The sequence below is a fragment of the Seriola dumerili genome, unplaced genomic scaffold (genome assembly GCF_002260705.1).
Source record: "Seriola dumerili isolate Sdu_G_001 unplaced genomic scaffold, Sdu_1.0 BDQW01000122.1, whole genome shotgun sequence".
NCBI lineage: Eukaryota > Metazoa > Chordata > Actinopteri > Carangiformes > Carangidae > Seriola > Seriola dumerili.
In genome coordinates this window covers 2,100,079-2,127,319 of record NW_019174377.1, presented here as the reverse complement: position 1 = coordinate 2,127,319, position 27,241 = coordinate 2,100,079, and the positions used below count along the sequence as shown (strand labels likewise).

At 38.5% G+C, this 27,241-nt stretch overlaps 1 protein-coding gene across 2 annotated transcripts; it reads right to left on the bottom strand.

Moving 5' to 3' along the window:
* Positions 1-27,173, bottom strand: fam168a (family with sequence similarity 168 member A). Of its 2 annotated transcripts, XM_022748508.1 has the most exons (8): positions 27,046-27,173; positions 10,598-10,705; positions 9,806-9,897; positions 6,460-6,540; positions 2,620-2,765; positions 1,509-1,695; positions 710-836; positions 1-478 (listed from the first exon to the last, which is right to left on the bottom strand). In XM_022748508.1, exons 2-7 carry the CDS (start codon positions 10,657-10,659, stop codon positions 724-726), a joined length of 681 nt encoding a protein of 226 aa, XP_022604229.1. In that variant the 5' UTR covers positions 10,660-10,705; positions 27,046-27,173; the 3' UTR covers positions 1-478; positions 710-723. The 2 variants fall into 2 exon arrangements, with proteins under 2 accessions (XP_022604229.1, XP_022604230.1); XM_022748509.1 differs by lacking the exon at positions 10,598-10,705.
* Positions 27,174-27,241: the final 68 nt, after the last annotated feature.

Sequence of the window (27,241 nt, the reverse complement as noted above, 5' to 3'; positions counted from 1 at the left end):
ACCTTGTGCTGATATCTAGTCGTTAGAAAATTTGGCAGCATAAGTCAGTAAGTCTTTGTAGTGAATGATGGAGATGATAATGAGGAATAAGTGCCCAATATTTTCCAGCCAACTGAGCAGCAGCAGGCAGGAGCACACACACCAGCACAACACAGAAACAGGAGCGACCGACACCCGTGATTGGTCAAGAGTCCTTCTGGAGTTCCAATGACAGACACAGCAAAAGAAATTGAGAAAATAAAATAAAAACCATACAAAATAAAGTAATGACTGGTTGGCAAATGAAGAGAGAAAAAATAAAAAATAAAAGCAGCTTTTGTAAAAACGTTAGAGAATGTCGCATAATAACAATAACAATAATAGTAAAGTGGCTGTTGCACTTTAGTTTTGTTCTTGCAGACAGGTGCCGAGTTCCCATGGTTACCAGTGGGAGCCCGTGTAAGATTTGAGCAGTTGCATACGATGGTGGACTCCAGATCTGGTGGGGAAAAAAAGAGCAGACGTATACATTAGCGATTGATTTAAAGACTGCATCAGACCATCAGAAAGAACTGTGAGGCAGCACAGTTTGTTCCAGTCAGACAGACACAAACAGAGGAACAAAAGGAGGAGAGGAGGAGGGGGGAAGAAGGAGGAAGCAGATGGAGGAGAGAAAATTGCAGGAGCAAGGAGCATCTCAAAGAGTGGGGGCAGGAGGGCAGACACTCACATGATGGGTGGGCTCTACCAGTGAGGTGGTACATAGCTGTACCCAGGTGTCCCTTGGGGCCTGTAGGTTGGCACAGTAACTGGGTGTGCTCCAATCGGGGGATGCTGGGGCGTTGTCAGCAGGGTCCCTACAGGAAGTTCACAACACCATTAATGAGCTTTACCCATTTATGAATCTTCATCTGATAAACAGCTATGAGGGCTTGTTACTATAGTTGTGGGTTATTGCACACACAGACTTGCATGCTATGTCAGCATGCATTACATTTCTTTTTTATTAACTCCAGCATGGTTTATTTTTTCCCTGGTTTCAAGCATTTAGGAGCTGTGGCATTTACTTCAGCCCTAAATAAAATAAACCACTTAACTACCCACCTTGTACACATAAAAGTAATCCGGAAGGAAGCTGATGAGATGGCTGAATAAATGTAATAAATCATTTTCTACTAGAGCTGTAACTAAATTAGCTGACAAATAGCAAAAACTGCCCATCATGAATAAACTGGAATCCAAGATTTTTTAATAATTTCAGCTCTAATTTATCTTGTGTAGTTTTATGATCTTCTGACCAGACCCTGCCAAGCACACAAGGTCTATGACATATGCAAGTCTCACCAAAACACTTACACCCACATTCAATGAGTAAACATGTCTGTGCAAGTGCAAGAAACCATCTTCAGCATGAATAAATGACTTACACTCAAATTTCTTGTAAGTCAGCATGTCGATGCCTTAATCCAGCATGTCATGTATGACAACTGAAATAAGCAAATAACTAAAGTCCTTGGTTCTGGCCCTACCTGCACTCATAGCCATGGTTGTCCCAGCTACCATTCCCATGGCAGCCATGCCGTTGTTGCGAGGAGCAGGTACAGGGACGGGGGCAGGGTACAGGGCTGTGGAGGGGATGCTGTTGGGCTGCACCACGGTGGTGTGATGGATCACATGTGGCTGAGCCGCATACACTGGCTGGGTATAGTACGCTCCCTGTCAGGATGAACACCGGAAAGGGTTGGTGAAGCTGAGGGTGTGTGTGCTTGTGTATGATGTATAAAGCTTATTAAGAAATTTCAATGTTTATTTTATTTAAAGAAATCTCAAGGTTATCGTCCACAGCAGGAACAAGAGAAGTAGACTGAAAACATACACACCACCTTGGAGATGGGCATGTTGCCTTTCTAACATTTTCTATCCCTCTCACCTCTCCACTTCTTATCAAATGCCCATTTAACCATTACAAAGCAGTACAGCACCAAATTATTAAAGAACAAAATGATGGCTCTGTTGTTGTGTGTAACTGCATCCTAAAGAAAAATGCAGCATTTTAATCCGTTGTCAATCTAAATTTGCCTAGTCTTCTGGGTTCTTCGGGGGAAGTGTAAACATGATATGTTAAAGCTAACTTTCAGCTATTGATACAGCTTGTGTGTTTAATTTCTGAAGCTTATTGACAATGTTAACCAAACTGATTCTTTGGTATAAATCATATGTACATTGCAAACAACATAAAACCGACCCCCCTACATTCTAAGAATTCTTCATTCTTGATTGAACTAAAGCACTAACATTTAATAATATCTGAACATGAGACAAAACTGATAGTACCTTTGTTTTTGAATCTGACTAATCTCTGATTCCTCAAGAGGGAATTCTCTTTTTAGTCACCACCCTTTATATAACATTGTGCTAGGTCTGTATCAAAGCTATGTTCTTGCAGCAAGTAGGAATGAAATGTCATTTAAACAATAAATTCTGCAGAACAGAAGATATCTGACACAAAGTCGATGTTAAATTTTTGTTAAAAGCTGAAAATCAAAACACTTCTTCTGGTGAAACTACAGAACAAGTGCAACATGATGAACCTGATCAACTTTTTCAGTAGCAGAGTAACACAAGTCTCAGTATCCTTACCTGTGCGTATATGTTCTGCTGAGGGTAGGCACTGCGGATGGGGTACATAGCTGTCGGGTATGGGGTGGGGGTTGGGGTGTAGGGAGGGGGTGCTCCATTTGACTGAGTGGGTGGCACTTTGTATGGGGTGCCTGCTTGAGTATATCCTAAACAGAGTCAAGAGAAAATAAAAGGGGAGAAAGGAAAGGGGCAAGAAAAAAATTAGACCAGAGAAAACTACTATTAATTGATTGGGATTTTGTTAGTTTTTTAAATCTGCAATAACTGACTTTTTTGGCCACATGGGGACAGTGAAACAAGCTGTAAAAACATTGCTGACATATTATTTGTATCACATATATTAAATTATTTTAATGACACATCCAACAAAATATTTACCTCTTTAGTTGCTAAATGCTCCAGGTATTGCACAAGGTTTGTTGAGTTTTTTTCACTGAAAACAACTTCCTAATGTGTTATCACAGTGGTGAGAGGGAACTAAAATGTTGAAGCAGAACCAAAACAGTGAACTTTAAGACAATGAAACACTATTGTCTTTAGATACAGCTAGGTGAATGGAGGATGTGAGCCTACAATACTGTGTGTTTTACAAATCTTTCCACTCTTCTATCAATGAACTGTAAACATCATAAAGGTTGGGTTAAAATATCCACATGTAAACAGATTATTTCAACTTTCAACTGTCTATTTTGTCACTTGCATTTCCTACACAATCCACCAGATGGGGGACTGGTGCTGCCTTTAGATGGAAGTCTCAAAACAATACAGCTAAGGGGTTTGTGAGTCTTAAAATGCCTCATTTAGCTGGTCTTGAAAAGGAGCTTTGGAAAAAAAGCATATTTGATTTGTACAAGTAGTCAGTGTAAATAGAGTACATATATTTTTATAGACTGTATACAATAAAGAAGCCAACCAACCTATGAGGCACAGAAAGATACCTGTCAAACATGATCAAAGTGTAGTCATCATTTAACTGCCACTACATCAAAAAGGTTGAAAGTATGAGGTCTACTGTCATACAGGGAAAGCATCTGGCTCACACTCACTGCATTCATGTCTGCTGTTAACTGGGCTCTCTGCTCTCTGGAGTGCAGTACCTCTGAACGGCCACCTGGAGGAGCCTGAAGGTCAAACATGCTACTAGCTAGCTGCTGCTGCAGAGCTTATGAAAGCGCTTCTCTCACACAAGGACAAGGGAACAAAGAGATGCTGGAGCTGCTCTGTGTGTGTCTAAAAGTGTGTGTGTGTGTGTGTGTGTGTGTGTGTGTGTGTGTGTGTGTGTGTGTGTGAGTGAGTGTGCATACTCTCACACACATTCTTTGCTCTAACATGCATGCATGGCATTAGAGGACAATGGAGTGTGACAATTACACAAAAGCCCTGCTGATAGAAAACAGTTTGTCTATTCAATGGTCTTGAGACATAATGACATTGACCAAGACACGTTTCTAATCAGACCATAGCCGGCTTGTCTGGAAAACCTAAACATTTTAATTTCATCATACATTAAGCACTGCAGAACGCACAGAATGAAATTTGCAGTCAAACAACAACAGCCTCAATAATGAGGTTCTGGTCTTCTGCTGGAACAAAGCTGTGCGAGCTTTGCCAGAGCATACCTGATATTTTGTTAGATTTCCAAAAGATAAAACCAAACTGGGGGAGGGGATGAGAGGAGAGGGGCTTCAAAAGCAGCACAGATGAAATCTACAAACCCATCCTGCCTTGTTAAGATACTTAAAATTCAGGAGAATAGCGAACAATTCAAGTAAGGACTTGCCCTCCTCTTCAGAAAATGTAATCTTTTATCTATTTATAGTAATTGATACTTTCCAAGTGTGTTGTTATTTAGGTGATAGTCTACTTAATGCTTTCCAAGAAAAACATTCTTAATACATTGAGACATCCACTCATACTCTACCAGAGCTTCAAAGGACTTTGTTTTCTTTATTCTTGTTATTGAAACGTAAAGTCCCCACTCCCTAAAATCATTGTTAAAAAGCCATGATTTTCAATACATGGCCTCAACCCAATTTAATAAAATCATCTTGTTGACAGAACAAAATAAAATTACTACTTAAATATTGATTGCTTAGTTTCAAGCTCCTCATATTAACTTATTCTTTATTGTGTGTTTGTTGTTTTGTGTCTTGCGTACGTTCCATCCTCCCTCACATACATTTTCTGTAGATTTTTATTGTACTGCAAATGATTACAAGATTCTCCACTGATATTTGCAATGTACTGGAAAACAATTATTTTATATACCTGTCTCAAGCATATCTGTAGAGAAAAATTAAATCAAAATAATCAAACCGTCTCATTCTGATGTGTCTGAATATCCCCAAATAACAGCGTTCGTGTCACAAGACAATGAGCCTGAGTGAGACCGTACTGGACTCAGTCTGGGTTTCCAGGCTGGAAAGTTTAAGACCCCGTCACACTAAACTATATCTATACAGAAACACCATATCTGGAAAGCACAGAGACAACTGTTATTCCCCATCTGCTGTGGGGACAAAGCACTGGACCCCAGCAGAGTATGTATCTGCTGCTATATGGCCGCCGGCAGCTGTTACTGGCTAGCTTCCCATTAATTCACCATCAGCGCCCTTTAGGCTGAGATCACCTCTTAATCCATACTGCCTTCACATTAGTGCAACCTATGCAGTAAGCAGATTGCATTAGTGATTATTACTTAAATTTTACCAACATCATTTGATTTACAACAAAATGTTAACTACACATGGCTCAAACAATTATCCAATATGTAGGAAAACAATATTTGCTTTAGTTTAAGTATGCATAGTAAACATACATTCAATACAGCAACATAGAGCAGCAGCAGTAATGGATCCTCTGACTTGAAATAAAATTTCCATCAGTGTGCAATTTATTCAGCACATCGTGCATTGCTCCAACCTTAACCTAAACAGTGACTAACTTTCATTTCACACCAACACATTACTCAGCTGCTTTTCAGAGTGAGAACTGGTATTCACTGGTTACTCATCAGTGGGATTAAAATATTTCTGAAAATTACTCAAGAGAAATTGGTGGCACAGTTACAGGTTGGTTGTGAGGTTGTTTAGTTTATAGTTACTTAAAAACATTCTGCCTACTGTTTTTTTATTAATATTATTTCAGCAGACTTAACATTCAAATTTGCAAAACTAGAACAGTCATCATTTTCAAGAACTTCAAATGCCAAACTTCAAATTTCTTATTAGGGTCCCTGAATCTGAAATCCAATTAGAAAGAAAAAACTGTAAATAAACTGCTCAATGCGCGACAGTGTTTTGAATTTATTTTACAACATTGCAGAGTCAGGTTTTCACAGATGATGGTTGCATTATTGTTGTCTATAGTTATTTTGCCCCTGAAATGTGAAGTTTACTTCTCAATGGGAGCCACACAATAATGTTCTTGGTTTTTAGTCTCTGTTTGCATTTTTTTTCTCTGTATGATTCTTTCCATATATATTACCCCATGATTAAGAGCTATATTTTTACATTTTTTTTATTTTTGCGCTCTGCAAATAAACAAACAAACAATGGGCAACACATATCTTTGTAGTTTAATAGCCTGTAAATAATAAAAATGTGTGTGACATCCTTTAAATCACACTTCAAAAGGATCCACAACACTCTTTTTACACTTGATGGTTTGTTTATTTCTGATTTTCGTTCCTTAGGAGAAAAAAAAAAGAAACATCCCACTAATTAACTCCAAACAAGTTGGGCTGAAATGACAGCATGTCTCCCTAGATATTACCTTTTAAAATATAAACAAAGTCATCAAATGGTCTGTGTGTGTCTGTGTTTGCGTTTTACAGCTCACCTGGTGGATACCCAGGACTGCCTGTTTGATAGAGGTTGGGTGTATAGGTGGGGGCGGTGGCAGGATACCCTCCTGGATAGCCTGACATCACAGAGGGGGGAATAAAATATTAGAAACTAGTTTAACAAAGCCCCACAGATACAGACAAGAAAGATACCCCCATACACACTCACAGGTAGAGCAATATTTGGTTCAGAGCAGGATGTGCACAGATGGCACTCATTAAAAAACATGTCTGCACCAATAACATAGTCGGTTGAATGCCTCTTACATACACCAATCTGGCAGACGGGGCACACCTGCCAATATGGTGAGGGTGGAGATAAATTCAGAAACATTAGCAACGCACACAGACACGTGCAAGGGGGTTGCATGCACGCACCACATATACTGCTGTGCGTCATCAATTACATGTCAAGCAAACAAAGCAGATTTTGACCTGAAAAAAAGCTTTCACTGATAAAGAGGTGCGAGTCCGACAGACCGAGATAAAGAGGGAGGAAGGGAGGAGAGAGGCAAGAGGGTTAAGACAACGAATGTACATGAGCGAAGTGCTGTTCACCGCTCGCTATTATTGGCAGTGAGTCTCTCAGACTATCTGTTCTGTAGCCTTGAGCCTTTGCTATATCTAGCTTTGGCTGCTGTCTGCTGGAGCTACAGTCAGATGTAACAGGTCTAATAAATATCTGCATCAATCTATGCTGCTGCAGAGTTAAGGTTGTTCGTGTTTTTCTACACATTTAGGACTCAATTCAGTTTTAATTTAATGTGATTTTAATGTAGGCAGTGGCTTTGAACAAATGTCTGGTTATTTGTTGAATTCATCACATGCAATAATCCAGATGCTTGCATTACATGATACAGTAACACACTCTTGTTATTACACCTCTATAAAACACTATAAACTATAATAGTCATAATAAGCAAATCACCAAATTTTTTTTCTTTACCTCACAAATAAACTGTTAGTTGTCATTGTTAACTGATTTACACACTTAAGACAAGGCCAAGTTGTGTATGTTTTAAATATCTTTTAACATCCAACAATATTTTTTTTTACAATTATCTCATCAGCTGACCTGAGCAACATTTAACATCTCTGAACTTGACCCACCGTGTTGCATGGTTGGTGAGTCTTTGGCAGCATTTAATACATGAACTCGGGCTGACAGTTGACCATGTGTAATTGCTGCCTGCCAACTCAAGGATTTGGAAATAATCTGATGGAAAACAGTGTGTTATTTTATATAGTTCTATTGTTTTCACTTTTCTGCTTGAATGTTTGAAACGTAGGCCGCCAGAGCCATTAAAAAGTATAAAAAGAATGAGCATAAGAATGGAGAGAGTCTATCACTCCCAGAACAACTTAGGTATTGGTTATTCTGAAGGTGATTTTGTTAATGAAACTATCACCAAATTTTTTAAGATCCATGTTAAAATTACCAACCATTATGTTTCATTATTGCCCCGTTACACTAGTCCTGGTGATGCCGGCTCACAGTCTGCAGTTTAGAGGTACCGAGAATCATTTTCCTATATTCAACAGTTAGTTTTGCATTGATGCAAATCAACATTTATGGAGCATTTTTATTGTTTAAATGTGTGTGTGTTGAGTATTTCACACCACATGACACATATGAAGACTTTTTACTGACATTCATTCCTCAAAAACTTGCTGCTCCTCAGACTTTGTCACGTCGAGCTGCTATCTTTCATGCAGACATAAACTAAACACACAAGAAAGAACATTCTACTGCACCAAGTCTCCTTTTTTAAATTCATGTGCCAACTTTTTAATCTAAATATTCGTCATTGTTGGAGTCACCTTTGGCCTACAGTTCAAATTCTGCACTCTTTTGTAAAAATAAAAAAACAAAAACAACATATTCAAAGAAAGAGAGAGGGGGGCACTGAGTGTGAAGAGTGAGGAACATATTAACAAAAGCACAGAGTAGCTGCTTAAATGATATCATGGAGCAGTCCAATTATCCCAGCCGCATGGTTCTGCATCAGGTTAAAAAGATGCCAGAGGAGACAAAATAAACCATCTTTTGTGGCATATTACAGTATTGCGTAACAAATCTAACCAACTTATTTGGATGTCAAAATGTCAAGCAGCTGCAGAAAATGCACACAAGAGGGTTTGTTTCTCTAGCTTTGTAGAGGATGTTTTTACTTAGATGTCAGCACATCACGATGAACATAACCTTAATAACCAAGCTGTTGTTCTTCCCTGTCAAATCTTGTCCTCTGCAAACAGCTGATGTTCAAGGCCCAAAATGACCCAGAGTAGAGTTCTGTAATCTGCCATGTGAAACCATTCCTCACTAGAGATTGACCAGCTCTTTGTACAACATCTTGTACCCTGTGTTGTTCCCGCTTCTTCAACTTGTAACCTCAGTCAACACTTTGTGACTAATATCTTGTACCTTCCTTTCTCTTTATCCAAAACCCTCTATTCTGCAACAACTGCCACTTTTACTGAAAATGCCAGAAAGGCTCATTTTTTTCTGCATTGCTAAAACATTTATTCACTAGTTTCTATTGTATCACTTTTCTATCATACATTTCTATCATATATTGAGATTTTGGTGACCTATTTTTTTAAACCGTCTCCACTCTTGCAGCAAACCCATATTGTTTTAGTCAAGAATGTGAAACCAGAATCTGAAACAGACTCTGTTGACTGTGGAAAATCATGTATAGGTCTAGGTTCTCAGCATAATTCTGGGTAGACTGGCATCATTCTTGTCCAAATTTAGCAAACGAGATACAAAATGTCTTGGTAGTAAGTCTTGAAAGTAATAATGTATCAAACACCTATTTTGCCAGTAGTGATGATGAGTATGTTGGTGCAACACAGCTAACCTGTTCTTCTGTTAGTGTTAGCATTGTAACTGGTTTCTAAAAGGTACACTGTGAAGCTTGAGTTAGGTTTAACTTCACCTCAAGTTATTAGATCAAGAAAAAAAAGATCAGCAGAGCTCACTCATTCAACATGTAGAAACTGAGAGGGAACAAATGAGGAGAATCTACAGCATGAGAGACCTGTTAGTCAAAGCTAACACATGCTCCTAACTCTTTTGACCTTGATATTTTCCTACTGGAACAACAATTTTCTCCTTAAGTGTGAGAATGTGAAATTAGGTTTCTCACTGACTTCAACACAATTCTTAACAATTTTCATTCTTGTAAGAGCAACGAGAGGCCATTAGCAGAACCATCTTTTAGGCATTTCTTCATTGGCTCAAAACTCAGTAATGTTTCGCAACAGCAGCCAGCATTAAAAAAAAAATTTAAGAGTCGCATAGAGGATAATAAATGTGTATGTGCCCATTAGTTTTACCTGTAAAAGCCATGTTCTTGGGGTTTCCATATGGGGTGCCAGGCTGCACAGGGCTGTAGACTGGATTCATAGCTGAAGATAACCTGTTCTTACTGAAAGAAAAATAGAAAGTGTGACAGAGAGGGGAGGGGTGTAAGAGGAGACAGAAGAAAAATAGAGGGGAGAGAGACGTAAGCCATGTAAATTGGAAAGAAAATTGTTACGATTATCAAGCATATGCACACACTCATCACACACATTAATCCCAAACTCAGATTCTTAAGGCGACATCCAGCTGAAGGATTTTGCCAGCATGCAACAAAAATCCAGCCTCATGAATCCTCACCCTCAAGTAGGCTCAACATAAGCATGTATTTAAAAACAGACACTGTTGGAATAAAAAAGGCACAAGTACTGACAGAAAAGCACAAGAACGCATGGATCCACTGAAAATAATGGTTTGCTTTCCTGTGTGGCATTAAATACAGCTAGCCAAATGTTGCACATCTGTCTTATTTTTACTACTGCACCAAAAAAAGGCAGGGCGAGCTCTATCGGCCTGGTTTCCACTGCAGGACTGAACAGAGGAGTGGCCACTATAAATGTAAGGTGGTAGAAATGGTTGAATTGAAGATGCCTAATAACAGAGCCATTACACTACATCTCCCATAAGGCATCTTTCACCACCGGCCTCACAATGTGGATGAAAGGACATCAAGTGCTCCTCTTTTCTCAACTTACCTGATCAGTGAGAATATGGGCATGGGAAACTGTATATTTGTGTGTGAGTGTGTGTGCATGCGTGCCCCGTACCTCTTGTGCGTGTCTGGTTGATACATGAAACTGAATTTGTCTGTGGGATGCCCGCTCGCCATTCTTGCTGTATGCAAATGAGGAAGAAGTGGAAGTGGATATGCAAATCTGAAATTAAAACAGCGAGAGGTCATGATTACAACGAACACAGGAAAAAGGAAAAAAATAAATTGAAAATTAAAAGAAGAAAAAAAACAAAAAAAACAGCAAAAAAGCAAGCACCAGTGCAACAGCAAATGGTTAGTGATAGCAGCAGGCAGACAGTGATTAGGACAGCATGTCTGAGTGAGTGGTTGTGGTAACTGCTGTGTCTTTAGTCATCAATAAATACATTTAATAACCGTGCTAAATACAAAACAGTGCATGGATAAAACTAGTTATTTAAGTTAAATTATACCATCTACAGTGTATGTGACAAGCTTTATTCTAGCAATACTTGCTGATCAAAAAGGATTGCGATAGTATTTTATTCATCTATTGCGGGTGCATCCAAGGGAGAGTGAAGCATTCATGAGTGTGTGTCTATATAAATGTGCTGTACAAAATATTGAATACAAGCAGCAAAGCAAAAATCTAGACAGCCAATGAAAAAGCAGAACACACCCAGTGAGCGGGAAAGTGACGAGAGCAAAACAAAAGGACGGAGAACAAAATATAGTAAAAATAGGCCGAGTCTTGCACCGAGCCGTGAGTAAGCATGATCCAGTACATACATGAGCCAGAACCACAGGAGCGTTGCACAAACACAGAGCGGAACGGCTGAGAAATAAAGTTGAAAAGTGTGTGTGTGTGTGTGTGTGTGTGTGAGCGAGAGAGCGCTTTGTGTTATTTGAGTTCATTTGTGGGTTGATTTTTACTTCAGCTTTTGGAAGAGATGGGACTTGGTGTGGCAGTGATCTGTCTGGTTTTAAGTGGAGCTCTTTGTGTTAATGTGTAAGTCTGTGTGAAATATGTTGTGGCAAGCTCTCTGTACAAAGCACATCACCCAGTCATTCACCATGTACAGAATATCCAAACTCATTTGTCCAATTCTGCTTATTATACAAATGTACATTTGTGAACTGGATTGTTAGGAAAGGATGAATTTCCAGCTTAAATCTGAACTGATCCATCCTGGGCTTGTACTTCACAGCCAGTTAAATTCTTTACATGATTACAGCCTCACTGTCATAATGCCTGGGCATACACTGTACCGTGGTGATGCCAAACGGCACCAAGTGACACTTCAAATTAAGCAAGGAAGCATTTCGATGCGCCGTCCAGGAACACTGACGTCAAACGCCCAGAGACACTTGACAGCTGAATGCGAGCACCAACACGTGGGTGCAGTTGCTTTTGAGTCATTTTGTGCATGAATTCCTTAAAACACACATATGCATGCCCCAAAACATGAATAAAAAGATGAACCTGTGTGTGTTTGTGGGTGTGTAACACAACAAGAGTGGTGATATGTCAACTCTGGTTCATTGCTAAAATTCATATCTCATAACAAAAGAATGCCCCAAGGGAATTGATTAACCTATTGCTGAACACACCTCACAGTACATTCTTTATTAATCTACCGCAACTGCTCTGCTTTAATACCTCCCTCTAGCGTCTCTGCCTCCCACCTTTAATTTCTCTCTGCTGCTCTTCTTCAATTAATTTAGCATTAGCTTTCTCCACCTCAGTTAATCGGCATCTCTACATGCAAACTAACAGTTTGATTATACCCAGATTAAAGCAAACTCAAAGATTACTGCAAATGCCACATAAAAGAACATTTTAACAATATAATCCCTGATTTTGCAAGCTCATGGTGCAAGTTTTTAAATTTCACCACAGTTGATCTGCATCTGTGCAAGGACCATAATACTATAACTGGTATTAACATGTGTATCAGGTTACATTATCTGGATAATGACATCCAATCCATGGGCCTTTGCATTTACAACTGGTATTAAAATGCATTCTCGTTATCTCCATTCTGCCAGCATTGTGAGTGGATCTCAAACATGGTGCGTTCAAGGTCGAGGGAAGCAATGCCATGGAGGAGCATTGTTCATTTTTTGGGAAAGACGTGTTACCTATTGCTACTACTTGTAGCTTTTGGAGTCAGAACTGAACTTTTAACTTGCCGAGCATTTTTTTTCTCTTAAAAATGTGGCCACCGTGTGCATGTGACATAAATGTGCGTTTTTTTCCTTATCCAGATACATGTCGCATTTTAATTCAAGGTGTAAATGGCAACAGTAGTATACTTCCATGCTAATGACTCTGTGGGGCATAAAAGCTAACTTTAGCATGCTAAAATGCTCACAATGACAATGTTTTCATGGTCATTAGCCTGGATACCATGTCCACTATTTTAATTTTGTATGCCATTAGCCAGCCAGTTTAAATAAAAATAATGCTGCAAGTTTAATGACTTAGTGACTTTAGTTATTACACTTCATCATGAGGGGAACATGAATGTCAGCACAAAATCTCACACAATCCATCCAATGGTCGTTAAGACAGTTCACTCAAAACCACAATGGCAGTCAGAGGAAAAATCAGAAGATCATCAAAATCATCAGGGTTCATCACATGGGGACCATGAATGTCATGGCAATTCGTCCAATAATTCTTGAGCTATTTAAGCCTGAACCAAAGTGGTGGTCGAACAGATCAAACAACATTGCCATTGCTAAACCCAATACCATGAGCATGGCTCAAAACTGTTTGATATATTAAAAAAAAAAAAAAAATTAAGTCACCATAATTGTGATCATTTAGATGAAGAAATTATATGACCACTAACTGACTTCATCTTTAAATGTAATTATTTTGTGGCACTTTTTAAATCTCCTCCCAATCTTAACATGCGTTGATTATTAAACACAATCAACAAAATAAAGTTACAATCAGCCATGTAAGAGCTCTGATCAAAATATTATCTTAATCTTCAATCTTTTATCTTAATCTGGTGATTTTTCCATGAGCTAAATTGTAAATGTGTAGAATGAGACAACAATGCCCATTAACACACGGACAGGTGGCTAAGATAACCTTGAGGTCTTGTGCTGCAAACACACAAATACCCAATTACAGCTGTGAATGAATAGAGTAGAGAGAGACGCGTGTTCATCTGTTTGTCTCAGCAAGAGTGTGTGTGTGTGTGTGTGTGTGTGTGTGTGTGCGTGCGCACAAAGGTGATGAAAAGTAAATGGGTGAGGAAAAAAGACGGGCACCACAATGTGTGTAATGAAGGTGTGTGTGAGAAACAGAGGATGACAGAAACGCATGTGATGAGTAGGAGTGTCTAACCAAAACTCCCTTTGTTTTCAGGGGGAGTTGGTGTGTGGTTAGTGGTGATGTGGTGCTTCAGGCTCTCTATTGCTTAAAAAAAAGAAAAGAAAAAAAAAAGCTTGTTTCTAACCAGAAGACCTTCTGTTCAACAGACTACTCTGATTGTAAAAGCCCATTCTCTAGAGGATATTCACCATACAGAGACAGAGAGAGATTGTACATTTATTTGTAGGACAGAGTGTAAAGGAGTCCACACGTCTCCTTCAGGGTCTGGAAGCATTTATAAAGCACACTTCAAAGAGAAAAGAACTTAAAATGACACAGTATACTGTTGGTTGTCTGAAAACATCAAAAACAAACCCATAAAAAGGAACGATCTGCCATTTTGGGAAATACACTTACACACCATTCACACTGGAGTTAGACCATCTATAAAACACACAATTTTTCAAAATCCTTATTTCCCAGATTCCGCAAATGTCTCGTTTCAACCCAACTTCACTCGAGAACAAAAAGACACTCTGATTATTATAACACAGTAAAGAAAAAGAGCAAATCCTCCAAATTGAAACTAGGGAGTGTTTGGCATTTTTTCAAGAAAAATGACTTGAATAATTCATTGATTAATTGGCTCTTTTTTTAAATCACCTACATTACAGTTCATGACAAAGTCATAGCACACACTTTGTCACAGTCTCTCTTCTTTTTGTAAAAATTGATTTATCTGTCTTTTCAACCCTTGAGACAAACACACCTGACTTCAAAGACAGCAGGACTAGCAGCAGTGTAGCACCCCTCCATCAGTCAAAGGACAGCTGCTTACAGGGACTCTGGCAGCGATGATAAAACTGCATGTGATTGGAAACGTTTTCACTTATCTGCTGACAGCTATTACACCTCTCTGTAGGTTATGACAATCAAAGCAGTGACCATGTTTGGCTCTATAACAGCCTGCCATCCTCAACATGGAACTGAGTCTCGCTTCATTTTTTTCTGCTACCTGTCTGACACTGCGATGATGAAAAACATTTATCAGAAAATTGGATTTGCTCTGAAAACTGATGCTGCTACATAGCAACCAAAAAGTGCTGTGCACTGTCTAGTCGATGATGTGTGAAATTTTGATTTGCATAGTGTAGTACTTTTGGTAGCAACCTTATAACTACATCACTGATCAAATACTAAATTACAGTTTTCATTCAAAATTCTCCTCACCAGAAAAAGACAAGGCTCCCCTACTCCATTCTCATGAAGATGAAAAACTATTTTGTATCAATTTGATATCTAGTCCAAACAGACATAAAAAAAAACATTGTATAAATTGCCTGAAGATATTGCATGATGCTGTATGAAGTACATCACACCTAGGGTTGCAACTAGCAAGTATTTTCATTATAGATTAATCTGCCATCTATTTTCTTGATCAATTTACTTAAGAGTTTTGTCTTTAAAATGTCAAAAAAATTGTGAAAAATCCAAATAATGATTTATTCCTTGTTTTAAACATCAAATAGTCCTACATCTAAAGATATCAAGTTTACCTTCATAAATACCAAAAACAAGCATCAAATCCTCACGTTTGAGACGATGCAGCCAGAAAATATGGCTTTTCTTGTTTGGTAGATGTCTGAAATGATTAAATTATTAACAAAATAATCAGTTGCTGGTTATTTTTCTGGCAATCAACAAATCATTTCAGCCATTACTGCTACCCCAAATACTGTCAGTATTTGTATTGGGAGGTCACTCTCCGTTTCACACATGAACACACAGAGCAGGGATTCATTCACCACTGACTGACATTATTAAGGAGACCTTACTGCTCTCTGGCTTAACCTGAGCTATTTTTCAGAACTTCGTTAAGCTTAAACTCTATTAGTGGGACTTCATTTTGAGCTGAACTAATAAGCTATAGCCTCAAGGCCATGGTACAAAAAATACAGCCTGCTATCCTGCATGCTAACAGAGATGGGGCATTGTTGTTGGAGTGCATGTCTTTTAATGTTTTGTGTAATTGTAGAAATGTGACAAAGTCTTGCATTGTTTAAGATCTTCAAAGTTCATGTTAATATAAATATGTGTGTTTCAATACAATAATGATGTTGATTCCATTCCAATCTCCCATAAATGGAAGATTCTTGTTGCCTAGGGGGAGCAGAAGAGGTAATAATGAGGAAGGAGGGAAGGATTGTGAAAGAATAAACCGTGCGCACACACACACACACACACACACACACAAAGAGCTACCATTCCTGGAGAACATGTACAATACAACACAACCCCCACACCGACTCTATCCTCCCACATAATACCTCACCAGGCATCTACTCTTTAAGCTACAAATCAAAACCGGTGGGCGTTATCACACTTCAGCACAGGAGAGAATAGAACTGAACAGCTTTTTTTTAAATCCTCCAGGAGGAAAGCATTTCACTTGGGTCATATGAGAAGGAAAGGGTAAGAAAAACCATAAGACAATAAACTGCTGAGTGTAAAGTGGTGCGTCAATAGTATTTTTTCTCTTACAGACTGATTAATATTTAAAATACCTACTTAGACAATGAGTCACATTTAATATATTATATTAGGAGGATCTTTTCATATTTGTTGATTTTATTCTATTGCATATTATTGTTGGATTGACTGATTGTCAGAAAAAAATGAATCATTAATGATTTCATCTTTACAGTACATTTTGTAGACCAATCAGTTAATTGAGAAAATAATTGGCAGCTTACTGACAATAGGTTAGCTGGAGCCGTACTGTACTGTACTACTGACCACCAACAATAAATCTGCATTAAAGCCCCTGAAACCTCATCAATGTCTGTGTTATCAGCGCAGACATTTGCCCAAGAATTTCCATGACATTATTCACCAACCTCAAAACAAAATGTGGTTCAATAAATGTCCTCCACCACTAAACTCCACTTCTGCCATTATGTTTCCCTACCCAACTAAAACCTCAAACACATTCACAAGTCTGTGTTTACTTCCTGTTGTTCGTGTTAAACGATCCTGCCAAAGCAGGATTCATGTGCAGGAATCGGCTACTCTTCATTTTCTTTCTATATATGCTGTCTCTTAAGAATTGTACATGGGAAATGTGCTAAAATGCTGCCAACAACTGAGGTATTTCAGACACTTCAGGAGCAGTGTTTTCTGTGGGAGAGAATAGCTCCATTTGCCATGGACTTTGGGCTCTGTAACTGGAATTTAAATGCACAAGGCAATAACATACTAAAAGAAAAGGAAAAATCCAAAAAGCATGATATGGACACTTTAAGTATTTCTCTATAACACTAAATATTCATGGCATATACATATAATTTTATTTAGATATTATTATTAAAGGTTTCACACACAACAACTCAGCTAATTTCTTTCATTAGGACTGTGTGTGGTTGACAGCTACCTGGCAGTAAGTAACCAACAACTGTCATTAGATTCAAATTTTTTGCTAAAATTTGATTGGTTATCAGATGTTTGTAACATCACCTTCCAATCAAAGCATGCCCACTTCATGCCCAAGCCAGTGATGAAAGCACAGACAAAAATACAGAAAAACAGTAATCTCTCCTGTGAACTAACCAAAAATGTTTTATAATTTGGCTTATGTAGGTCCCGATTACTCACATTGCAAAGCAGATTTAAAAAAAAAAAAAAAAAAAGTTTACAGAATCATATCTAACGAAGGACAGGCCTAAGTGACAGACTAATAGTGCCCTTTCTCACAAACAGAGCTGACATCCACAATTATAATAAGTCCAGGACAACATCCATCCTACAACAATATTGAAAGCCACTGTGATGGAATCAGACCCCCCCCCCACCCTCCACACAATCAGTTCTGCCCCATAGCAATGAGCTTCAAACAGCTCTGGGCTATTTTAGATCTAGGACAGCACTATACACTTTGGGACAGCATCTCCCCTTTTCTCTGAGCTGACTTCCTCCTCCTCCTCTATTCTCCTTTCCAAAATCATCTCATCAGTCACACACCTCATGGGTCTGCATCCTTGGATTATGTGACAATATTGTGCCGGCCCACTGAAAATGGAAATGTTTTTCATACACAGAGTGCCTATACCGTGAAAGAAATACCCTTCAACATTATCCGTTTATGGAGATTTCTACCCATGCTGTCGTCCTTGGTTAGTAACACACATTTAGAGGCGCTACATTATGGTAAATAAAATGGAAAGTTTTCTTAGGTTTTGCCACGGAGGTCAGAATGATGAAAGTCTCTGTTGCACATTTTGGACAACAAAGCTCTACCTTTTGAAGGTCCAAATGAGAATATAAGACAATATAAGTAAACTGACGATTTAAGATCAGTGATTATTTAGTCTTAGCACCTAATACTAACACTGCAATATTTCTGTCGATACAGCTTTGAATTAAAATGTATGATTTGATGCATTAAGAAATCCAAAAGTACCCATAGATGTATAAAGTTAATAGCATTACCTTCACTGAGGTTAAAAGGAATAGATGTGGTGGTGAAAAGGTTGTCCTCAACAAAAAGATTCTTTTTAAAAAGAGTTAATTAGAGGGTTGTGTCTAAGTTTCTTAAAGGGGAGCATCAAGTAATGTGGCTTTTAATGAGTTCTCACTGCAACTAGGGAATTACAACACTGATAGTAGGACTGAACGATACTGGAAACAAGCCTAGAAGTCTACAGCCATATTGGTCTTAAGTGAGGTTCTGACAGTCATTACACGCCAGACAAGGAAACTGTTGCATGGATGACAAACGGAGAGGAAAGTTTTCCTAGAGATAGCTATAGATACCATGCTAATATTTACTCAGAAGAGCCATCATGAAAGAACTATGGTGGAACATTATATAAAAGTCCATCATTGCCAACCAAGAGAACTTTTAAAAGCCCTTGAAAACATGGTGTTCATATTCTACAGCAGTCTATGTTGATTGTAAAATTCTACTGTTGTACTTAATTAGCTGAAAAGATGTACAAGATTATCAAAGGGATATTTTACAGACTAACGTATGGTAGTGTAGTATTTCCCCTAGTTTTTTCAGCAGTGGTGCCGTTGTGTGGGGGCCACAGGTGCACAATGCTGGAGTCATATTTACGCATGCAGGTGGAGGAATTAGAGTGACCTTAGAATCATCATACATACAGTTTGTCCTGTCATGTGTTAATTTTCCTGGAGTTTTTGACAAGCCCATATAGCTGTAATAATAAATATCTAAGAATGAAATGCCTCAACACAGAAACTTTAATTTTTTTATTTAACACAAATATAAAAAGATAACCAACTTAATGAGCCAGTTCGTACCCACGAATGTAGAACAGATGAGAGCACCTCGGGATCACTTGGGCATTAATGGGGTGCTGACAAAATAGGCCTATGCTTAAAATTTTAAGATTTAAGTTATAGAAAATGGTTCAAGCACAAATGTTTATTTTGTTTACACAAACAAATTGCAACTGTTTTATTCATATCCTAATAACATGGGGTTCCACCCTCAGAGGTGCAATGCTTGTACAGGGTCAGCTGTATTCCCTACAAATGTCATTCAGTCATAGTATCCAGTTAATTAGATGCCCTACCTGAGTCATTAACATGAAATGTACAGGTATTACAGAGTTCAGAAAAGGCTGTGTAATGGTGCTAATGTGCAGCCTAACAGGATCAATTAGTAACCATTGACCTTGGCTTGTAACAGTTAATTTGCTGTGGATATTTGGAAAAAGTCACTTTTATTTAACTAAATTCTGGTACTGTCATATTCTCTTATATTTCTACAGTCTTTGCCTAGATGAAGTAAATGACTTTCCTTTAGGGCAGGTAGGTAGGTCTACCATGTCACCATATTCTGCTTCTCTCGACTGAAATGACCAGCAGCTAACAATCAATGTTTTTCTGTTACTGTATGTTTGTGTATTTGTTTTTGGGTGTGTGGTAGGATCCTCTTTGTTTCACCCAGAGAGCTGTGCACAGTTTAGAAAGCACAAGTTGTGGTGGTTGTTTCGTCATGAATATTAATGAACCAAGTAAAATTTCAGCAGCTGTGCGGCTTGCTTGTCTAGATACAAATGCTAGCAATATGCCTAAAACTTGCTCTCTCTCAGTTTAGTGCAGCTGCAAGCAAATGAACCCATAAACATTTACTAAAGAAAAATCTGATCCCACCATGTTCATACATGCTACAAATGTATCCGCAACACTGTGTAATTGCTAATAACAATATAATAAAACACTTGTGCATCCCTAGCCTGTTGCAGTAACTTTCAGTATGCTTGAATACAAAGAACACTGACTGAAAGCATAAAGCTTAAAAAGGTGCTCCAAATCACTGGCTACCACTTATTACTTAAAAATGACAAAGTTAGGAAAGGAGATAATGAGCTATAGGGCAAGGCCAAAGCTGGTAATGAGCTGGATTTTGAATTTTAACAGTCATTTAAACATTTTTAATATAGCTTTGGAAAATTTATAATTATTAGTTACCCATATCATTAGTGTAGGCCATAAACTAGCAGAAAATTAGGGATAACAATTTAACACTTAATTAAGCTTTTGCTTTAAAAGAAATATACTAAAAATTAGCTCCTGTAATTAGCTAGTTCTAAAAGAATAACAGAAAAAAAACATGTACAGACATAAATGCATAAGTAAACACATCTGCTCTTGGACTCTATCACACGCACACACAAACATACACAGACAAAGAGAGCAGATAGCTTTATGACCTAGGTCTGGGCAGTTAAACCCATGATAAACAATCAATACCACTAGGCGATATTAACAGCAGACAGGCATTATTGCCCACAGTAGAGGTAGGACATGGCAAATAAAGGAGAAAAGATTTTCCTGTCTTTACACAAATCAACATAATTAATGAGCAGAGGCTTTTAAGTATTACTGATCAATGCCAGTCACTCTGTTGCCTTAGGCGAGTTGCCATCCAAATATGATGCAAATTGTAACCAAATTTTGGGGAAAACAGCAAAAGAATATGTGAACTAATCCGTTCTCCTCTTTCCATTATGCGGCTATTAAGACTTGGTTTATCAAGATAATCAGCCCTTGGTGGAAATTCTCCAGTCGGGTAGCATTTAACCATTGCAGAAGAAAATGGGGAAACAAGATGACATAATTTAAAGGAGTGCCAGTCAAACCTCCAACAATGAGGGTTCTGTTTGTTTTGAACATTCATTATAGAATGTTAAAAACTCCTCGTCCTTCTACACAGATCTGTTTTTGTCTTCTGCAATTTTTTGTCTCTTCACTGGGCATTTAAGTCACATGCTTCATGTACATCATGATTAATTTGCCGAATCTTTGTCCATTTCCCTTGGTCGCATTTTGCTTTTAAGCCAACATGAACTTTTACACCTGAGCATTTTTTTTTGCAAAATGTCAAGATTGTTTTGATGAAAAAAAAGGGGGAAAAAAAAGGAGACCCACCTAGTGGCTGCAGATATTCCAAGCTTTCTAAACATACAGAACTCAGAGCTCTTGTTGCTCCATGTCTGCTGGATGCACAAGTAGCCAACTATTTGCTAACAGCCAAGACAACTTCATAAGCCAACTGTATAGCAGGTTTGTTTTTCGTTCTGTTTTGTTTTGGAGCCGTTCTTTCCTCTGGTGGTCAAAATAGCAACGGCAGCTTAAATGATAAATAAATATTACACTATTGCTGTGGTTCAACAAATAGTCATAGTAGGAAAAGCACAGGTGTTACCAGTGACATTAACTTTGGTCCCAGTAAGCCAAAACAGTTTGACAGTGAGCTATGCACCATAACACAACCCTGAAACTGAAAAAGCTAAAAGAAATATAGCAATCGTTAATTTAATTATTTTCAGATGTTTTTTATACCATCACATGTCAAAATGACAACCATAAAAAGAGCCTATTCAAATAGAGTCCCAGGTGTAAACTAGCTTTTGATTAGATACAGCAGGGTTCTGGGTGTGGAGAATCAAAACAAAAAAGTGTCCCAATTCCATACTAGTATACAAGACACTAATGTGCAGTACCTTTTTGTAGTGACGGCATTTGATCCAAGATGTGTGCTGACAGATGTCATGGTGTAACTTTCTTTTGTTTTTTTGTGTTATCATTTAAGCACAGTGTTGTGGTGCAATGATGCCCATTAACACCACTATAAAAACTTAAAGGTCCCATATTTTACACCTTTCGTCATTGATCATAACCGTAGGTATCACTAATGAAACAAGAGCTTGCAGCACAGACATTTGTGTCCATGTGTATAGTCACTTGACTTGTGTATAGCCTCAGACTTTTGGATCACACTGTACACAGTCGCAGACCTCCTAACATGACTGACGGCTGAATGCATTACAACACTGCCTTGAGGAATCAGTTCAACCTTTTATCCTGGTCCTTTATTCCCAGTGACATCTCTCACCTGTACACATGCTCATACACATGCCTACACACCGCACGCATGCACACACCACCCAGTTATTATGTATACAGGCAACACCAATCAGGAATCTGTTTGGGTACATGTTAGAGAATCAATCTTTCCCAACAATGAGCTCATCTTGTTCCATCTCAACACAAATGTGATAGACTTACGCTACAAACTGATTTTAGGTTACTAGAGTGGTACAGCGCAAATAAAAGTATAATGCTGCTACAGGATAATTCCATTATTTCATTTACTAAAAAAATAATTAAATATTATTTTACAATCAATTTGTTCACATGCTCATAGGTAACCAGGTTCCTCAGGTAATAACCTGGTTTGTGTAAATCCATGTATACATGCAGCATGTCAGTATCCAAATTTCTCCAGATATGACAAATACTCAAATGTTCAGCAAAAATAAAAAGCTGATTAGAAACTTGGTTATTGGTATGCAGTGAAAAGGTCACAACCAGAAAATATAAACATGAGTATATTATCTATTGATCTGATGAAAATTTAACACTATTGGTGCTGCTATTGGCACTGTAAAAGGTGTGGGTACTTGAGCTGTGATTCTTCTGGGACTGACTACTGGCAGTATAATAACCCTACAAGTGCTAGTCTGACATCAAACTTGAAGAGAACAAGGCAGGCACAGTAAAAAATAACAACACAGAGAATGGCAGTGACACGTGTGAGTACAAAGGTCTGTGGCGACTTTTGGAAATTTTTTAAAAAACTTTTTTACAAAGCGGCAAGACTGGTGTATGGAGATATTTTGTGTTTGACATGGGTCTTCAGGGACAAGTTATATACAACCTAAAGCAAGCACTGCCACACAGCATTTCAAAAAGAAGAAGGAAGAAATACCTCAAACTTAGTTAAGAACCTCAAAGAAAGTTTTTAACTTTTTATCAACATATTTCCAAAAATGTTCATATCCTGAAATGTTACCAGTATTGTTTTTGAATTGCAACAGCTGTTGTAGAAACACTCCACACACACAATGTTAAACGGCTAAAATTAGCTTGTTTAGGCTAGCATAGCAACAGCCACTTTTTAAATGAATATTTTCACACCACGGGTCATCTTGTTAGTCAATTTAAACTACTGCTTGCACAATGACCATATGGGTGTGTGCAGAGCAGCCTGTGATTTGCTGTGGTATCAAATTTGGTATCAAGAATCAGAATTTCATTGGTACCAACTACCAAATTTCTGGTGTTGTGAGACCCCTATCCATCAGTTATGATGTTATTCATATTTTCTTGTGGATTTGTTTAAGACTAGCCATAAACAGCAACATTGTCAATTAATCAACTAGTTAATCAGCAGAAAATGGACCTGCAACAATTCTGATAATCTGTTAATCTTTAACATCATTTATCAAGCAAAAATGCAAAACACTCACTGGTTTCATCTTCGATATCTGCATTTCCTGCTTATATGTTTGCAGGGTTTTTCCTGCATAGAGAATTGGGAGGTGGCCGCCTCCGTCAAATTTCATGCCGCCTCCGCCCCCCGACAAAATCCTAGTACTTGTTTTCTCGGTACTCGTGGATCTGACGTTTGTAACTGCATTTGCGGCTGTATGCCACTACAGCAATGTAATGGCGCTGTATCGTAATCCGTGCATCAGGCAGAGCCATTCGAAATTGCTAAAGAAGAATACGAACGCGCTGGATTTTCTGCCTGCGGAAGGAGGCGGTGACCTGATTTTTCATTTATGTTATGTCCTCAAAGTGCTGTGAATAATGTAATGTCAAGTAAAACCAAACCAGTTGCCATCCTTTTTCACATAAAAGGTGGCAACCCTACAGATGAATATTATCTCTTTTACATCCAAGCACACCTAGCTTCTCGAAAAGTTTCCCTAAATTAACTTGACATCCCATCGGTCGTACGGCTTAGTACCACCCCCGCCAAATTTTCAGACAGGAAAACCCCTGTTTGATTATTGTAAATTAAATATCTTTGGAATTTAGACTGTTCGTTGGACAAAATGCACAATATGAGCAGTTCACCTTGTGCTCTAGGAAACTTTTTTTTTTTACTATTCTGACATTTGATAGTTAAAACAATTAACTTCTTAATTAAAAAGATAATTATTAGATTGATAACTGGAGATTTAAAATAATTAGTTATAGCCATAGTAATAGCAATGAACTACAATAATTAACAGTTACAGCACTATTAACCTTCAAATGTAGCAACCTCATTGTTGATCATAGACTTTCCAGCTAGTGAAACCACACAGATGTTTGCATCTGCTAGCCTCCACAAAAAAACATGTTGGTCATCAAGTTGAGGGATTAATTGACGGACAAGGTACAAGAGGGGAGGGTAAATCTGGAAGCGGTTGTCTGTACAGGGTTCGTTCATTGAACTGTGATGAGCAACTCATTAAGAGGTTCGAGCCACACAAGAATGAAGTGCTCGAAAGACAACAGTCTGTTATAGAACCACTGAGTCTCGTAACATTAAGTGACTCTAGCTTTCAATAGCATGACAGCTTTATGGTTGCATTGTGCAGCCCACCATTCATACACATGAGTCTGCACTCAACGTATGCCAAAACCCAAATGGCCACCCCCTTTCCTGTAGCATGGCAAACAGGGGTCACCTTAGACTGAAGATTAAATTAAACTGGCAAACAGATATTTAGCTCAGTTCAGCATCATTTGATTTTTTTTTTTTAAATAACTATTTTTTCTCTGCAAAAATACACATTTACTTAAAATGCAACCAGAATACTCTAATTTGTGAGTGGATTTCAAGGTTGAGCATTGTCCTTGCATTTAATATGCCTTCATCTAGGGGATGCAATTCTGCCAGATGCATCTTGATTTCACAAGAGTCTGACAAAGATTGTGCACAGTCATTATAATTAAGACTGAGTGTTGTTATTTCATTGGGTAGAATCCATATGACTCTTATGTTGTTCAGCCCTGTGACAGGAGGGGTTCCTATTAGATTTTATAACAACAAAAAGTAACTTATTTTAGCACAACTTAAATCAAAATACCACATCTGCGAATGTTTACCATATATGGAGTAGTGGCTACTTCCAGTCTCTGCAGAATAATTTCTGAACTGTATACAGTTTACTTATCCTGTGTTGCTCTGCTGAGGGCCAAGAACAGTAGTATCTCAAATCCCTTTAGACTGATAAGGCTTCTTGAATTAAATGGGATTTGTAGTCAATGACTAAAGCAGGTAATCCCCCAACCCGAAAAAAGAGATGATCGCAAAGAGGATTCATTTCATTGATAAGACTAGTCATAGGAGAAAAGAAGAAAATATGCCTTTAGCATAGTGTGTAATCCTGTCTCTTTGGCACTATGTGAGGCTGCATTTAGCACCCGTATTATGACAGTTAGATAGTAGAGCGATACCCTGTCAGACTGCTGCATCTCCTCTAATGCTGAAATAAGTTGACAGAAAATAACTAAGAAATTTGAAAAAACAATTTCTTTACCAACCATTGTCGCTTTTCTCTGTTTTATTTCACTATAAATATGTTTTGGGAAAGCTGGTTGAGCAAAACATACTATTTGAAAATAACACCATGGGCTTTATGAACATGAGGTGGGCATGTTCACTATTTTCTGACATATTACGGACTGAAAGATTACTAAATTAAACATAGAATATTATACATATTAATCAATTATGACAATCACCATTAGCAGACCATCACACCATGGTAAATCTCTGTGCACTTTTGCATTGATAATACTTCCTCTTGCAGTAGCTGGGATCCTCATGTAACTGAAACTGAACCTTTGGTGAAAAACCCCATGTTTGTTCTGAATTTAGGAATAAGTGATGGGCATTGATGTAATTGACCACCTAAATTCCATTTGCAAATATTTACATACGCAGAATAGACGTTATCCCTCATTTTGAGCAGACAGCATTTGTGACATTTATCTAGTACGACACAGATGCATTACAAAACTCAGTTAAAAACAAATTAGTTCCACTTTGTTCATAACATGGACTGTAGCCTGGAGGACTCGGCATAGTATGGAAGCATTTGTATTTACCACCGCATCAGTGGTTAATATGTAGTTATGTCCATCATAGTATGGCATGCACTGGCGGTGCACTGCATTCCACAGATAGCCAGCAACGCCAAAACAGCCATGGTTGGACAAAAATGGTCACACTCAAACAAGCTTAAGACACCATTTTGAAAATCCACCGAAATCTAGATAACAACTCCAAGATGCCATCTTGCCAATTATCACCAGATTAGCTACCGTTAGCATGGCCGTTCAACCATTCCGAAGCACCCCGTGTAGGAATCCGTGTGGGTCACATAATACTAACGTTAGCTTAGCTCGCTTGCTAGCCTGAAAAGACAACCGCTAACCCGCCGTAGCATCCCCGCATCCCTCTACACACGCTGCCCAAATTGCTAATTAGCGAGCTAGCTGGAGCAAGATTAGCAAATAAGAATGAAAAATACTCACAGGAGGTCAGAGCAGACTGCACCGTCACAACTGCGGGTATTTGTTACCATCTGGCCGCAAACCACTAACGTTAAAAGCTTTACCAACAGGACAACTCGTTTCAGTTTGATTCCGCTATTTGAGCTAGCTCGTTTAGCTTAGCTCGCTAGTTCCCCACTGTAGCCACTACCACGGAGGACAATTGAAGGGATACGGAGGAGAAAAAAAAGACAGAAAAAAAACGAACAACTAGCAAGTCGACACATGGACATTCCTGCCCTTCATAATAAACAGCGGATAAGACTCACCAAAGCCACTCGGTCGAACAAAAAAGATTCCCCGTGTGTGTACGTGCTCTCTCCCGTGTATCTGCTCTGCTCAGGTCGGTGCGGACTGGCTCTGCTACAGCAGCGTTTTGTTGGGCCAGTGGCGTTGGGAAGACAGCTTTCACCCAAAGAGACGGCCACCGTGTGGGGGATGGGGATGCACTGCCGGGAGGGAGGG

Excerpts from the sequence above, each read along its gene's own strand:
- fam168a (XM_022748508.1), bottom strand. The coding sequence starts at position 10,659 with ATGGCGAGCGGGCATCCCACAGACAAATTCAGTTTCATGTATCAACCA. Across the intron at positions 9,898-10,597 it reads CAACCAGACACGCACAAGAG|TAAGAACAGGTTATCTTCAG; the intron begins GTACGGGGCACG and ends TTTTTCTTTCAG. Across the intron at positions 2,766-6,459 it reads CAGTCCTGGGTATCCACCAG|GATATACTCAAGCAGGCACC; the intron begins GTGAGCTGTAAA and ends GACTCTGTTTAG.